This window comes from Misgurnus anguillicaudatus, chromosome 16 (genome assembly GCF_027580225.2).
Source record: "Misgurnus anguillicaudatus chromosome 16, ASM2758022v2, whole genome shotgun sequence".
Taxonomy (NCBI): domain Eukaryota; kingdom Metazoa; phylum Chordata; class Actinopteri; order Cypriniformes; family Cobitidae; genus Misgurnus; species Misgurnus anguillicaudatus.
In genome coordinates this window covers 22,070,611-22,085,514 of record NC_073352.2, presented here as the reverse complement: position 1 = coordinate 22,085,514, position 14,904 = coordinate 22,070,611, and the positions used below count along the sequence as shown (strand labels likewise).

At 36.9% G+C, this 14,904-nt stretch overlaps 1 protein-coding gene across 10 annotated transcripts in view; it reads right to left on the bottom strand.

The window, feature by feature from the left end:
* The window catches only part of diaph2 (diaphanous-related formin 2), a 510,829-nt gene extending 496,484 nt beyond the window's left edge, over positions 1–14,345 (bottom strand). For 3 of the 10 annotated variants that reach the window (XM_073854351.1, XM_073854350.1, XM_073854349.1), the window contains exons 1-2: positions 14,153–14,340; positions 13,209–13,556 (exon numbers count right to left, since the gene is read on the bottom strand). In XM_073854351.1, coding sequence (XP_073710452.1) covers positions 13,209–13,295 — 87 coding nt within the window. In that variant the 5' untranslated portion in view covers positions 13,296–13,556; positions 14,153–14,340. Of the gene's footprint in view, positions 1–13,208; positions 13,557–13,807; positions 13,916–13,958; positions 13,978–14,131 lie in introns of those variants that run through there. The other 7 variants (XR_012357976.1, XM_073854348.1, XM_073854345.1 and 4 more) reach the window with 7 other exon arrangements.
* Between the last annotated feature and the right edge of the window lie 559 nt (positions 14,346–14,904).

Sequence of the window (14,904 nt, the reverse complement as noted above, 5' to 3'; positions counted from 1 at the left end):
TCAGGGTACACTAGCTCGACCTGATTTTGCTAAGTGAGATATGTCCTCAGGGCAACTTATTGTGTTGACCTAAGGACAACATTTTTGTAAAAATCCTAAACCAACCCCAACCATAACTGAACCCTAAAATCAGAGGAAGAAGATACTGTAAGTGAAAAAAGGTCTAGAACAGTGGTTCTCAAACTGGCCCCAGTTTTATGACATTTTATAAAATACATTCATTTATCATGAATTCTGTGTAATTAAACCTAAAATATAATAAGCCAACTAACCAACAGCACTACTATAATTTAATATGTTTTGTTTAATTAAAATATTACATTTTAGAACTGTTTTTGTCATAAATTTTCTTTTTCAAGGGGCCGCGAAAGAATGCACCGTACACAAGGGGGGCCGCACGCTGAAAAAGTTTGAGAACCAGAAGCAGCTAATCCTGGTTCTAAGCTTAAACTTGAAACAGACAATAAAGTTATTTCTGAAATTTTGTCCCAGGGTAACATAATCTTGATGAGAACATCAACCTACTCTATGCTTTTTTATACTTCAAATTTTTGCCAGTCAAATCTTAAGTCTCCTGTCATTTATTTAGATTTGATTAACAATTTAAGCTGACGTGTACTAATTTATTATAACCTTGCACTCAGAGTTCACTTAAGTGAATTGGTCATGAGAACAGCTGTAACCTAATCCCCCTGCTTTAAAGGTCGACAGTAGCATGCAGAGAGTTCAGATGCAATCTGCAGTCCATATTATTCAATATTATTCTCTGCATGGAAACACACAGTTTGCAGAGACTGGTGCTCTAACAGCACTGCCCATACATTTGTGGTTATGCAAGACATGTAAAGACTGGTTTGTTAACATCATCTCAACAATATCTAACCACAGATATTGCTACAGTCCTAAACACAACTATGAAGTACATCGTCTTTTTCTCAATGAAGTAAAGTGGGATCAAGCAGCAGTAGAGGTGACTGACTCTCCGACTTTATTTGCAATCCATGGCTTATCGGAATGTAGGCAAGGCCTGCAGATGTAATCTGTCTAATGATATACAGACTTAAGCTCTTTCCGGCGAGCTGTGGTTCTCCCTCAAACAGACTGGGAGACTGTGTCAGCTAAACGCTTTACAGCTGAACAAGAAAAACAATGATGTCATTCATGGTGTGTTACTTGACTATGTGTAAAACAACATTTTTTCCCCAAGTTCTTTTGTTCCTTGGCTTAAAAAACACACCTTAACATTGTATACAAGTTAAACACAATTATTTAGACTTCAATCTCAAAGTGACCCATGCAGTTAAAACCATGATTTGAGTCTAGAATTGACTTTAGACGGGGAGAAGAGGAAGAGACTACAGAGACTAAGAACTGAAAGGCCAGTATAACCACGATCCACTGAGTTATAATGTATGAATGTGTTTTACACTTACATAGTTGACATTCACAATTTTGAATTATTATTGTTTGAAAATGACTCCTCCAATGTCATATTTTATATATCTAAAATGCTATGATATAGCTGATTTAATTAGCTTCTTTGGGGCATACAAGACGGGGGAATGCGTTGTTTCGCCATGTTTTCAAATTGAAAGTTCACGTTCTGCACATGTTCTGCTTTACCAACAAGGCATTCACATCATGAACTCAAAAAGTAAAAACAGTCTTATAGACGCAGTTGTGGACTGAATTTAGGCTACTCATATACATATACACAATTTCACCTTTTTAAACAACATGATTTTATATATATATTTAAGTATTTCAAAGCAACATTTCCAAAAGATGTATGCAGCTCATTCCCTGTAACTACAGGCACAGTTACACTCAGGCCCGGATTAAGAGGACTTTGGGCCCTGGGGCTATAGCAAACACCAAAGGCCCCCCTTCATCTGATTGCCAAGCCAGTCTTCTACCGCAATAGCCTACATATTTTTTATTGTTATTAATCAATGTATTTAATTAATGTTTTTCTTTATCATTATTTATTATTATTATTTTTGCACACTAAAGAGTTCAGGCTATTTAACACAGTAACCCTCAACTGCACAGATTTTGGGAACATTTTATTGATAAAACATTTCTACTCTATGTAGTGCATTTACTCCAGATATGAACTCAAAAACATAAAGGTTGCCAAAAATCAGCAAAAACATTACTCCTACTTCAGTCATACTTCCTCAATAAGTACTTAACCATGAATTATTTAGGTTTAGTTCAAAAACATCACCCTCATGTTGATAGCATGAGGGTTATTAATAGCCTACATTTACACTGCATTTACAATTACATAAATGCTATGATTGTTATTTTAGAAGAGTTTATTGAAGAGCTGATATACAAGGTGATTTTGGCTACACTACCTCTCAAGCATTGCAGAGCTTTACGCCTGTTTCACACATACTCCGTTTGCGGTGCGTAATTTTTTACGTAGCCATGTTAACAGGTTAGCTTTCACATACGTATGCGGTCCGTCCTATCCGTTGCAGATGCGGTGCGGTGCAGCAGTGCTGCGATCGTTTCGGCAGCGAGTCTATTTTTGCTGTATGGCACGCAAGCTGCACGCGCTGATTTAAAGTGATAGCGCATGTTTTGTGGTCAGAATGAACACGGATTTACACAAAAATGCAGTAATTTGGCTCTAAATGGATGTAAATAAAGTTTTTCAGTAGTTTTTCTGTAATCTTATTTGTTTAATCCCAGTATGAAGCAATTAAGGCAAAACACTTACCACGAGTTAAAAAAATTATATGTATAACATCTTGTTAAATATTCTACCGTGTTTATATACATTGCATATACATAAAGTATGCTATTAATTTTACCATTGTTTAATTATACTAACATAGTCTTTTAGTTTTTATTTGTAAAACAACAGTAACCAAATTTATATTGTCTTATAACAATATCCATAACCATGGACATTTTAGTTAAACTAAGGTAATACAAATCATAATCAATCTGACAAAAACCGCTTTGTCAACCGTTAAAATTATGGTTAATTTTTCTAAAGAGAACTATACAAAATGATCTGTTTGATAGACGGGGAAGCGCACCTGTCAATCAGCGCTATTATTACAGAGCGAGGCGAGACGAACGTGCTCAGTAATATGGAATAATGTGTTGATCTTGAATGATTGAAAGAATACATTTGCTTTAAATATAATGTTTGTCATACAACGTTTTGTGAAATAATAATGATTTTTTTCAATTGTTATTGAGCTTATGTAGACTTGTTGCAGTTATAACAGCGTGTTTGGCGTATTTAGAGTTTATTTCAGTAATAATGCTGTTTTTCCGGTAATAATAATACAATTTGCATGTCAATCTTGCTTCCTTGTCTGTTTATTCATGTCATTATGCTGTTATTTTAATTATTTGAGAATATTTCTTGCCATATGAGCTTCATTGCCGTTATATAATGCAAATATATAAATAGTAGGAAATGTAGCCTATAACGTAACCATGCCTGTCACCTATATTTTCTCTTCAAAAGTTATAATGCTAATTTATATTTATGATATATGTGGAGATAAATACTGTAGACCTTTGATCCTTTAATGTGTCCTGTCCATTACACTAGAGATTTTAAACATCCTAGTCTATCAAATAATATCTAAAGTATATTGTTTTGTGAAGAAAAAAAACACAGCAGTCTATTATATAGTTTATAAAACACGCGGATCGGGGACGAGGCAGGGGGGTGAAGCTTGTTTTTCCTTTTTTTGTGAACCACTATCACTTTTTTCATCATTTTTGAACTCCAGCGGAGATGGGTCTGTCTGCAAAAGAGGGGCGTAACTATTGCTCCAGCGAGAGTTTTATAGCGCTACAATGTTCATGAAAGCATAACGAAAAGAGACGTTTCCCAACGTCATGGCGCAAATTGTAGAGTTAATTTGATTGGGCGGTGAATTATATCATTCAAGTCACATTTTCCAATAACGTCTTGTTATTTTATTATACACAAATCAACTTCCTATGATTTGACAATCTCATTTCCTCCAGCCAATCACGGGCCCCCTAATCCCGCGGGCCCTGGGGCTTCAGCCCCACCTAGCCCTTATGTTAATCCGGCCCTGGTTACACTGCACCATATATGACTCCCTACATTTCATGTTTTGTGAAGCTATACAGTAATAGCCATGTGAAAAACACATAAATGCTGGATTAAGTGCTAGTGTTTTTCTCTTACTACATGACCCAACCCACCAAGGTCTTCCTATCAGTGTCAATGAAACTTGTGTGGGCAAACAACTAACTTTTACAAGGCTGGTGGCACATTTGTTAATGTGCTTCAAATCACATGAGTGACATTAAAACCTCAAACATTACACACCAAAAAGAACATAAATCACACTGCTGCTTTGGCAGGTTCACACTATCTATCATTAGCTAAGGGGAAAAGCAGTCTGATGAAAGCACAAATAATTATGCATGTGGGAGGAAAGCAATAATATCATAATGCTAATAAATGAAAGGGTCTCAAATAAATTGACAAATTTATGTGTAAAACTGAGGTAATTGATCTTTCCTCTTGACCAATCTGAATGACTAAGAAAATGAATCAATAGCTAAGTTTACATGAACACCTTTTGCCTCAATAAAAAAAATGAAATAAATCTGATTGATACATCCTATCATAGCGTTCACATCACCATAATGTGATCAGATTAATGGGCGTGTTCACATGGCACAAGCTTCAAATCAGATTTGACATGCGCCCATTGCACAAATATAGTTTTGTGCTTTTTTTAAATACGCATATAAAGCCATCCTCCTAAAATCACTGTGTGTCTATTTCAGGTCATAATTAATAAACGACATATAAACTGCTTTGTGCCACGCTGAATATATCAAGCAGCAGCAAAAACACCCATTCACATGTGCCCAAAAAGCATGTTTGACTTCAAGCAGTACTGCAGAGACTGTCCAAAGTCCACAGTTTTCCTCTGTACTGTATCGCTCTATCAGCGCTGCACAGTGAGCCGAAGGTATACTAGGGACATCCTTTTGAGTAGATACAAACGGTTTAAACCACCCCTCTCAAACTGATTAGATTTTTAATCAGTTTGGTTGTTTTTATTCCAATTGAGGTGTTTACATGAAGCATTTTATTCAAATTGAACATTTCAACTGATTACAATTGTCCATGTAAATGCAGCTAATGTTGCACTGGGCCCAAGTTTGAGACCAACAAATGATACAATCGCGCAACACTTGTGAGAAATGCCCCATGGTGAGATCGTCCTATCGTCAGCCAGTGAGTCGCTGATACACGTTAGTATTGGGGGCGTGGCAATGGTTTATTCATTTTTTTTTTTCATTTTTTACTTTTAAGCCACTGGATTGGTGGACCAAAAAAAAGAAGCTGGTTTACTCTAAGGGCAGCTAGTAACACTAGGTAGGTTTACATGCAACCAAATAATCTGTTTGTAATTGTATTGATGGCTCAATCGTATTGAAAAGCATTCATGTAAACACGTTAATCAACATGATTGAGGACGATCGGATGCAAATTTGATCCGATCCGCATGAGAAATGTACGCATGTAAACGCGTGAATCGTAGTATTTTCTCAATCAGATGCAAAAAATACCTTGTGCACATGTGCAGAACATTTGTGGTCAAGTTCACGTCTTTAAATATTAAACTCTTATATCACATGATTCTCATCACAGAAACATGCAAAAGCAAGGCAGTGGCATTACGCATTATTAAGGTAAGGTTACTGGGGTCACGCGATGTACAGTCTGCCGCGTTTATGTGTACTTTTAAAACATTAGGCTACTTAAAGCATTAAAATAGCATTGTATCTTTTGAAACATGTGTTTTCATTACCTATATCTGAAAACTTCTTAAGAACAACTTTCTCCAACTCCGTTTTGACTTTAATCCAGAGATAACGCCTGAACTCAACGAGAGATGCAGTCCTCTGCTTTTTTCGAGTTTAGATTTGAGCTACTGTTTAAACTGTTTCCACCAGTTGTTGTTTTTCTGCAGGTTAAATATATAAGTATTTTGTTCATTAGTTATTGGTTCTTGGGCTGTGAATAGTAATTGGGATGCTTTTGGGCTAGTTTTGATTGTCCATTTGGGATGGTTTGATACGCGCAGCTTATGTAAGTAAAACACTTTAGTACTATGTGTCACTGTGGCGGCCGGTGTTTTCTCTTCCGAAGGACGCGTATTCATGCTGCACACAAGTTGAAAGGGTTTATGATAAAAGACACGCGTGTGTGTGTGAGTAAAACACTTTATTACTATGTGTCACTGTGGCGGCCGGTGTTTTCTCTTCCGAGGGACGCGAATTCTGATGCCATTGATGCCGAGGCACTTTGAATTTTCTTGTGTGTCAGGGAACTCACTCACTGACTTTAAACCCATGTGCACAAAACAACCTCTCTAGTGCAAGGAAATGTATATCCGTTGGTATTTCAAGCTCCGGTGCTCTCTCACGCAAAGAGAAGCCCACAAGCTCTCTTATGCAAGGAAAAGCATGCAGTGTGCATTGGTGTCGCAAGTGCGGAAATATTAATGTGAAACTGATGATAATAATAATAGCATAATAATATGCCAACTATCGTCATGAAAGCCCACTATCGGCCATATGTCTTACTATTGTCAACCCTATCGACAACTAGCTGTTTTAACTTTTAACTTTTATTGAATCTAAACTACACATATATGTTACTAGATGACTTTGCTAAGCAGGGCAGATGTATACGAAAAGAAAGTATCTATTCATTAAGTCAGTCAAACAAGGCTAAACTGTTTTCAACATTCAGAGAAGACTAATTTGAATGAAGCAAGCACTTTCTAAAAATAACACAAAAAATTGTCTTCGTACAGAACAAAGAGGAAATAACTGATGACTTATAAACAATAGAGCGGGCATCATAAATACATCCTAGAGCTTTGTTGACTTTACATGGGGAAAAAAATCTTTGGCATGTTGGTTATATCAGGAAACTGAGCCGATGTTTATGTTTCTCTAAAACATGCAATTTTCTCCAGTTTAATGGCACAGAACACACAAAGCAGAGATAGGTTGGTCTGAACAACCATGAAATGTGATGGATTTGATATGGAAAAGCTTATCAGAAAAGACAACATTATATGAGACATTCAGAGCATTCAAAACTGATATAGCTGTCTCATAACATCACAATGTGTGTATTATGAATAGAGCACTGGTAGCCAGAAACATATATTTGAAAGGATGATGTCATAATGGTCAGGCTGTGCTTCCCCCATTGTGACTAAAGCACTTCCCTTCTTCATTTCCTGTGTCCGTCAGACACTTAACATGTGTTTTACTTCCTTTTGGTCTCCAAGATGCCAAAGTCTTTATTTGAGTTAAAAAGGCCAGCTATAGACCCACACCCAAATGGTTGCTCAATTGAAATACTCCACTTTTTGAAAATCACAAACTTAAGATCCATGAGAGCACACAAACATCAGTGTTTCCTATACATTGATTTATTTGTGGCGGACCCCAACGGAATCAACACTGGCCGCCACAAATTAGAGTTTATCATGGCTTAACAAAATGTTAGCAGTAGTGTTTCTTGATAAAACACAACGCGATGATGTCACATATATGGTAATTAGTGTGTGACGTCAAAATACTGTGGGAAACATTGAACATGCATGTGTTAAAAATACATAACCACAGTACACTATGTTGCTAATATTATGTGAAACTTTGAGGTTGGAGATGTTCCAGTTACTGTTGTTGTTTTTTTACACTGATGCAAATGTAGCTAGTTTGCTCTAACTCATGACTGTTCAACTGTGTCACAACTGCCGATCCACCCAAGTGTGCTGTACACATGATATCTTGTACTGCATTTGTATGCCAATATAAAATGGCACTTGAAGATTAAGTACATACTGTATAGTTTATATTTTATTTTGTGATAAAATATAGTACAACAGCGCTTTTCTAAATGGGCTTACTTGGTTTGATAGCATGAGAATTAAAATAGCAAGCACCAAGACCTTGAATCAGATTTTAAAATAACTAAGATAATCCATTTGTTAAACAAGTTAAACAACCTTGACACATTTGCAAATAAAACATTACAGTCAACATTTTTTACTTGGCCTGGGAGAACTTACAGGCCAAAAAACTATCAAAGTCCCTGAAGAGCAAAGATACATTTGTTCTAGTAAAACAAACCACAGCTGCCTCGGATAGGTCGTTTCTCATGAGAAGAAATTCAGTTCATGTGAACTAGTGTTGGGCCATATTGTCCAGATCATACTACCATCATCCTGGGAGAGCGCCATTACAAGATATTATCGGGGGCGAGGCAATAGTTTCATTATTCATTTATCTGCTAATTTTTTACTCATTTATCTATGACAAGCCACTTGTTTTGATGGACAAAAAACAGAACGTATTACAAACTCAACTGCACAAGAAGTCAGAGCCGGGTGCAAACAAGCTCGATTGTGAAGGGAAAAGCCCACAATGCACGTTGATGTCGCAAATGCAGGTTAATCAGAAATGTTAATGTGAAATTATGATGATAATAATAATTATAGCATAATAATTATTTAAAACATGAATTGGCAAAAAAGCCAACTATCGTCATGAAGGCTATAGCTATCTGCAATACGTCTGACTATCGTCAAAAGACAGTATTGTCTATCGGCACAACCCTAGTGTGAACAAAACAATCTTTAGGCAGTTTTGAGGAATGATTTGATTCTGTTTCATAATAAGTTCAATTAGCCTATTCAGACCTCTATGATGAATAAAAACGAGCAATCAGGCCCTTCCATGCACACTGCAGGTAGGCAGTATCCACGCGTATGTTATTCACAGTAGCAGCTCAACCGCCAAAGAAGCAGCTTGCTCTTAACCCACAAACAAAGAAGAAGCATCAGCTTGTTGTGTATGTTTTGAGAAGACCAGCAGTGATGGAAATAGACAGTGACTTTTGTTGCAGTTTTAGTTAAATCACTCCTCAACTGGGCCATCTTTGAGGCTGTTTACACTAGGCATTAACATGCGTTCACAAGTGGACGACGTTAATGCCAGGTGTAAACTTTCGACCACTTTCAACCACGTTCAGAGGCAGTCAAAACCCCTTTCAATCGGATTGCTTTTGTAGCGTAAACACACATGTGGCTACCGGAAGGTAGTTAATAACGTTAATAACATTTTAAATATGGATATTTCTACAACAACACTGCACGGATTACCCTCAGAAGACCTTTGTTTATCATCCTGGAGCCGTTTGGATTTAATTTGTGAAGGATGGACGCACTTTTTTTGGACTTGAAGGTCGTGGACTATTGCTGGACCCCGTAACATTACATTTAATCAACAGAAAGATCTAAAATATTTTCTAAAATATCCGAAAATGTGTTTGTCTGAAAAAAGATGGACATATGCAACTCGGACAGCTTGGGGGTGAGTAAATCATGGGTTTAATATCGTTTTTGGCCGAACTATCCCTTTAATACCAAGTGTAAACAGCCCCTTTGTTCTCACTGTCGCAAACGGAAATACATATTACGCAGTTTTTTACCTGACGGGAAGGGTTCTAGTGGACCAATCACAGCCCTTGCAGTCCGCATAGAACTAACGTGCCTTTTAAAATTTGGCAAGGTGCACGTCAATCTACGCAGAGCTACGGATAACCTACAGCATAGACCTTACACACGACTATAACATGGGCTTTACCACTCAACCAATTCTGGTCTGACTTAACTTGAGCACAAGTAGCCTAGGGTCATTTAAAGTTCTTGTTAAAAATTGACCATCACATCTAACAAAGGTCTTCATCATTTCAGTCATCTACATCATGAGTACAAAGGAACGTGCTGTTCTGGGCTCCATTGCAGCGTTATGTAACCGCAGACAGGCTTATATTCTATTTTAAGAGATTCATTCATTTGTAATGGAATTTAACAGAGGTAAACTTCCATTCAGCATACTCTGGAATGCTCAGAATTCCGATTATTGGACTTCATTTGGTATCACAGATTCCCGCTGTATAAATAAGTGAGGATATCTAGACATTTCACAACTGCTGGATCAATATTCATGAACATTAAAAAACACAAGGTGTTTCACCACAAAAAATAATTTATGAATACAAACTTAATTTGAAAGTCAACACTGAAAAACAAAACTCAATTTGTTTGTCTTTATTTGTGACATAAACAAAGGCTCTGGACCAAACAGAAGTTCTGTGATGTCATCCCTCTCTCCAAACACTATAACAAATGGTGCATTCTTAGTCTTTGCTCTTGTGTTTATTTTTCTCCCTGTGGATCTGATTCTGGGTAAAAAACTGTAAAGATTAGCCCCAGTGCATTACAGAAATCTAACGCTCTGTAAAAACGCTTTGCATGCTCCAGGGGTTATTACCTTCCTCTAATCCAGCTCAGGACAGATTTATCATAAGACCAGAGATGGCTCTCATTCAAATAAATCCATCCCTAAAGATTCAATGCTGGAATTTATTGGAAAATTTCACAGACTTCAATCCCACAGTTGGAGCAACTGTTCACTGTGTAAATTGCTAGACTTTCTTTTTCAGCATTAATCCAGTCTAACTAGTTAAGCCACAGTGTGTTTTTATACTGATTTGAACTTTTACCATAAAAGGCAAAAGTCCGAAACACACAAACTTATTAAATATAGCTTTGAAAGAAAACTTTAAAGAAAAGACTATTTAGGATTTGTATCTCCACCCTGCATGACGACTTCCTTTAACAAGAGCTGTTGTGTAATAGCAAAAGTTCAGGACTTCATAATTACACAGAGTTGTGCAACAGGGAATTTACCTGGAACCAAATCAGCAACAGAATGTGTAATAGTGAAATCAGGCCAGGCAGCAGACTAGATCATAACGCTAGGTCATCCATCCAGAATATCGGATCATGCATCCCTATTATCAACTGCATTTCTTTTTGCACAGTTTTGATCATGATTTTTTAAGAATGAGGGCATGACACACCACAGCCTTTGGTTGGTGTCCCATGCCATCATTTATGTTCTCTGCAATTAACTATCCAAGCATTAATGCATAATACAACTAGGGATGCACCAATATTTGGGCCTGTGAAAACTTTAGACCGAAAATTGTATTATTGGTTTTCAGCCGCAAGAAAAAAACGACCAGAAACTGATACGCGCTCGATACACTCGCTTACAAGTGTAAGAGATCACACGCATGGACTCAAACATATTTTTTAAAGTTGAGTTCAAGTCCTCCCATGAAATGCAACAGGCTCTCAAATATAGTTAATGTTCATCGGGTCAGTTGGCAAATGATGATAAGGTCAGAAACTCATTCAGTAACTTATGCTGGACTGTCGTGACGTGGTGCCGTTTTAAGACTGTTGGAGCCTGCAGAACAGAGGCAAACTGCCATGCTGTACATCTTGATTAAACACAGTATTAACTGCATTACTTAAATATGTTGTTGTTTTATGGATTTGTAGTTTTTCCAACTCAGAATCAGATTAATTAAAAATTTATGAAATTTATATTAATATTAATACAATTATGCAACAACAATTTTTATCATTTTTTTTTTCGCATTCAATTTCTGGCTAGGTGCATCCATATTTTTATTGGCCCAGAAATTTTAATTTTAGTGCATCGCTAATTACAACACAACCATTAGCAAAGAATTACAGGCTATATACAAGAGACAACAAAAAGAAAGCTTGCATGTGGTAGTTTCCAAACCAGTTTTACTATCATTTATACAATAACTATCAGTATCTCCCCATCTGGCTCCCAAACGTTTACATTCCACAAACCAAATGAAGCTCATAAACGGATGAACTCCTGCCATGGCTCAAGAGTGCAACCACTTAGTGCGTGCGACTGTGAATAAACTTTTCAGTGCTTCTTAAAACACATGTAAGCATACAGCCCAACCTACCACTTCCAAAAGAGCCACGTTGTTATGCAGTTGATACAGGGAACGCACATGTGACAGCAGACAAGCTGCTAAGAAAAGTTACAAATCTTACATGGATTGCACAAATTAAGACACTCAGCCGCCTCTCATTGACCTGACTTGATATGGAGCCCTACTGTGATGCTAAGCTCTGTCCGAGACCTTACAGGAAGAGTTCATGTCTTAATAACTTAAGGTTATTCAAGCTTATTCCACATACAGTAACTCTGCTCATTCGGTTTCAAGGAAAGCCTGCCATTAAAAGAACAGTGTGGTGGGTAAATGATCTTCTTCAAACAGCCTTGTTAAATTTACAGGAAAGTCTAGCACCACATCTACACCGGCAGGAATGCCACATGTGGTGGAAAACTTTGTGAATTTAGGCGGTCTTGAAACTTAATTAATACATGCATGAAGAGGTCCCAAAACATACACTGCGCCACATTCAGTATTACATATTTAGAGGTCAGAGCAAACCAATCCCAGGTCATTTAAAATGTTATATGAAATATAATGAGGCTGTGTCAAAAGTGGCACAGTCTGTTGACATCAGAGTAACACAAAAAATATTTGGCCCTCTGACAAACATCTCACACGTCTCACACATCAGCTTTAGTAATCAAAATACTGCTTTGTTTAAAAGCCTGATGCTTGACACTGGTGGACACTGAGGCACAACAGAACCCAGTGAACAAACAGCATTATTTTGTAACATGGCTTTCTCTTTCCCTGAGGTCAGCAAGTCATTAAATGCTTCACGTTAGAAAACTTTCAAAAAGGCAACAAGTGTGAACTGAAACAAACAGTTCCAGTTTCAACACTAAGGCTTCAATAAAAGTGTTAAAACAAACGTAGTCGTCCTTAAATAGTTCACAGATGTCACAAATAGCAAATCTCAGACCAAAGACCGGGTGTTTTGACAGCACATAATCATGTGAACAGCATGGGATTTTTGGGTCCTGTGAGGTAATATACTGATAGGTTCAACAGCCTCACTAGGGAGTGCTGACATAGCTAATGTTTACAGTGAAAGCATTATCCAGGGTTATAAAGTAACATTGTTAACTAATATCATAAAACTGCCCATTCATGCAGGAACAGAAGCAAATGATTTAAATACTAAAGCTGTCTGGAGTCAAGCATAATGACTGTCAAAAAATATTGAAACGGTTTTGGGGTAAAGCACAAATCTGAACTGTATGCAAAGCTGATCTTGAAATTGTAATACAGGCTAATATATGTAATAAAAGGTTAGTTATCTGAATATACCTACCAGTTTTTTGTTTTTACTCTCATCCTCGCTGGATTTCTTTTTGGAAGGCTTATTTGGGTCCTCCCCTCCAGCTGCTTGCTGATCCATCGTTGTAGTAAAACTTTACTTCAAAACAGTAACTTCAGTTTTTCCTCAGAATTTTCCAAACACTTCAAGAAAAATCAAGTTTCTTCAAAAGCCATGCCATTGATAAGAAGAAAAATACAGATCCTGAATTATTATTCCTTGCAATGCAATGGGATGAAAGTATCCGGTGGAGTATGATGTAAAGCCCTATGGATGAAGTTGTCCAAAAAACAAGGTGTGGTGATATTCAGCCCGGTCCAAATCAGCTCCGGTCCACCGAGTCTATAAGAAAATCAACATACAATTTACACATAAGTTAAAGTACATTACAGCACATTAAATACTAAATTAAGATAAACATCGCAAGGCTGTCGGTTCAAGTGAGCTTAAAGTTTTGTCTACATTACCAAAAGCAAAGCTAGATATTAAAACAGTCACCTGAGGTAACAATGCTACTATTTTGTAGCGTCAATTTAAAAGCATGTTAACAAATATATATTTTGTAATACATTGTATTAATGTAATGTCACAACCTCAAGCAATTATATAATAATTGTAGTTATAAATAAAGCTCCTGCAGAGCCTCGTAAGATGCCAGAAAATGCCTTGGAGTTTTACACAACGCGCCAAAATATTTCATAAACTAAGCACATGAATTGATTTTATTCAGATAGAAGAAATGACCGTTGATATCCATGCGGTTACTTTAACACAGGAAACTGTTATCACAGCGGTATGAAGCTCAAAGTACAAGAGTACAGTAAAGACATAGACTCCAAACACATATCCTGCTTACACAGACATTGCGAATTTATGTTAAATTAAAAAATAGTCGCAAAATAATAAAGAAAACTCACAAAATCTTATTCAATGCTTACCCACACAACCAAACCTACGAGCCAGGCCCACTATTGTTCCGCCTATCGAGGCTCCCAAAACGTCCGCGGTTGGTCACACGCTGGGAAGTTTCGAGCAGCGATTGGTCAGTTGAACAGTACTTCCAACAGAGAAGGCGGGATTTCTTCATTTATGGGGTGGAGACTGAAATGTAACTGACTGATGTGTACATGGATAGGGTTCAGGCAAAGTACGTGCAACGTCCATAACTGTACAAATCAGCGCCCTCAGCTTAATATTATGCAGTATTTTCATAGAGGGTCTTTTCAAAACAACGATTTTAATTAAGGCGTTTAATTTATTAAAAGGGAAGCTGACTTCTTTAAAAAAAAAACATAAATAATATTAACTAAAAAGATTATGTGTAGTAAATTAATAAACACTATTGATGAAATACTAAAAATGAATAAAGGTAAATTTATAAAACTGAGACTAAAATTATCCTTCCAAATGCTCTGTTGCACATACAAATGTAAATGTATATTTACATCCATTTATGTAAATATAAACAAAATAAGCACAAGCCAACTAGGCACCCACCTACTATTTACATGAGTAATACCGTAATAACTGTAACTTGCAGAAGTAGTAAGTCTACTTGCTTCATACAACATAGGCTTTATTTCACTGTGCTTGTAGTTTACCTCCACAAGATGTCAAACAGGTATGTACAGATTATGGTCAAATTGTGACAGGTAAGTTTCACTATTAACTCATTAATCCCAAGGAGGGG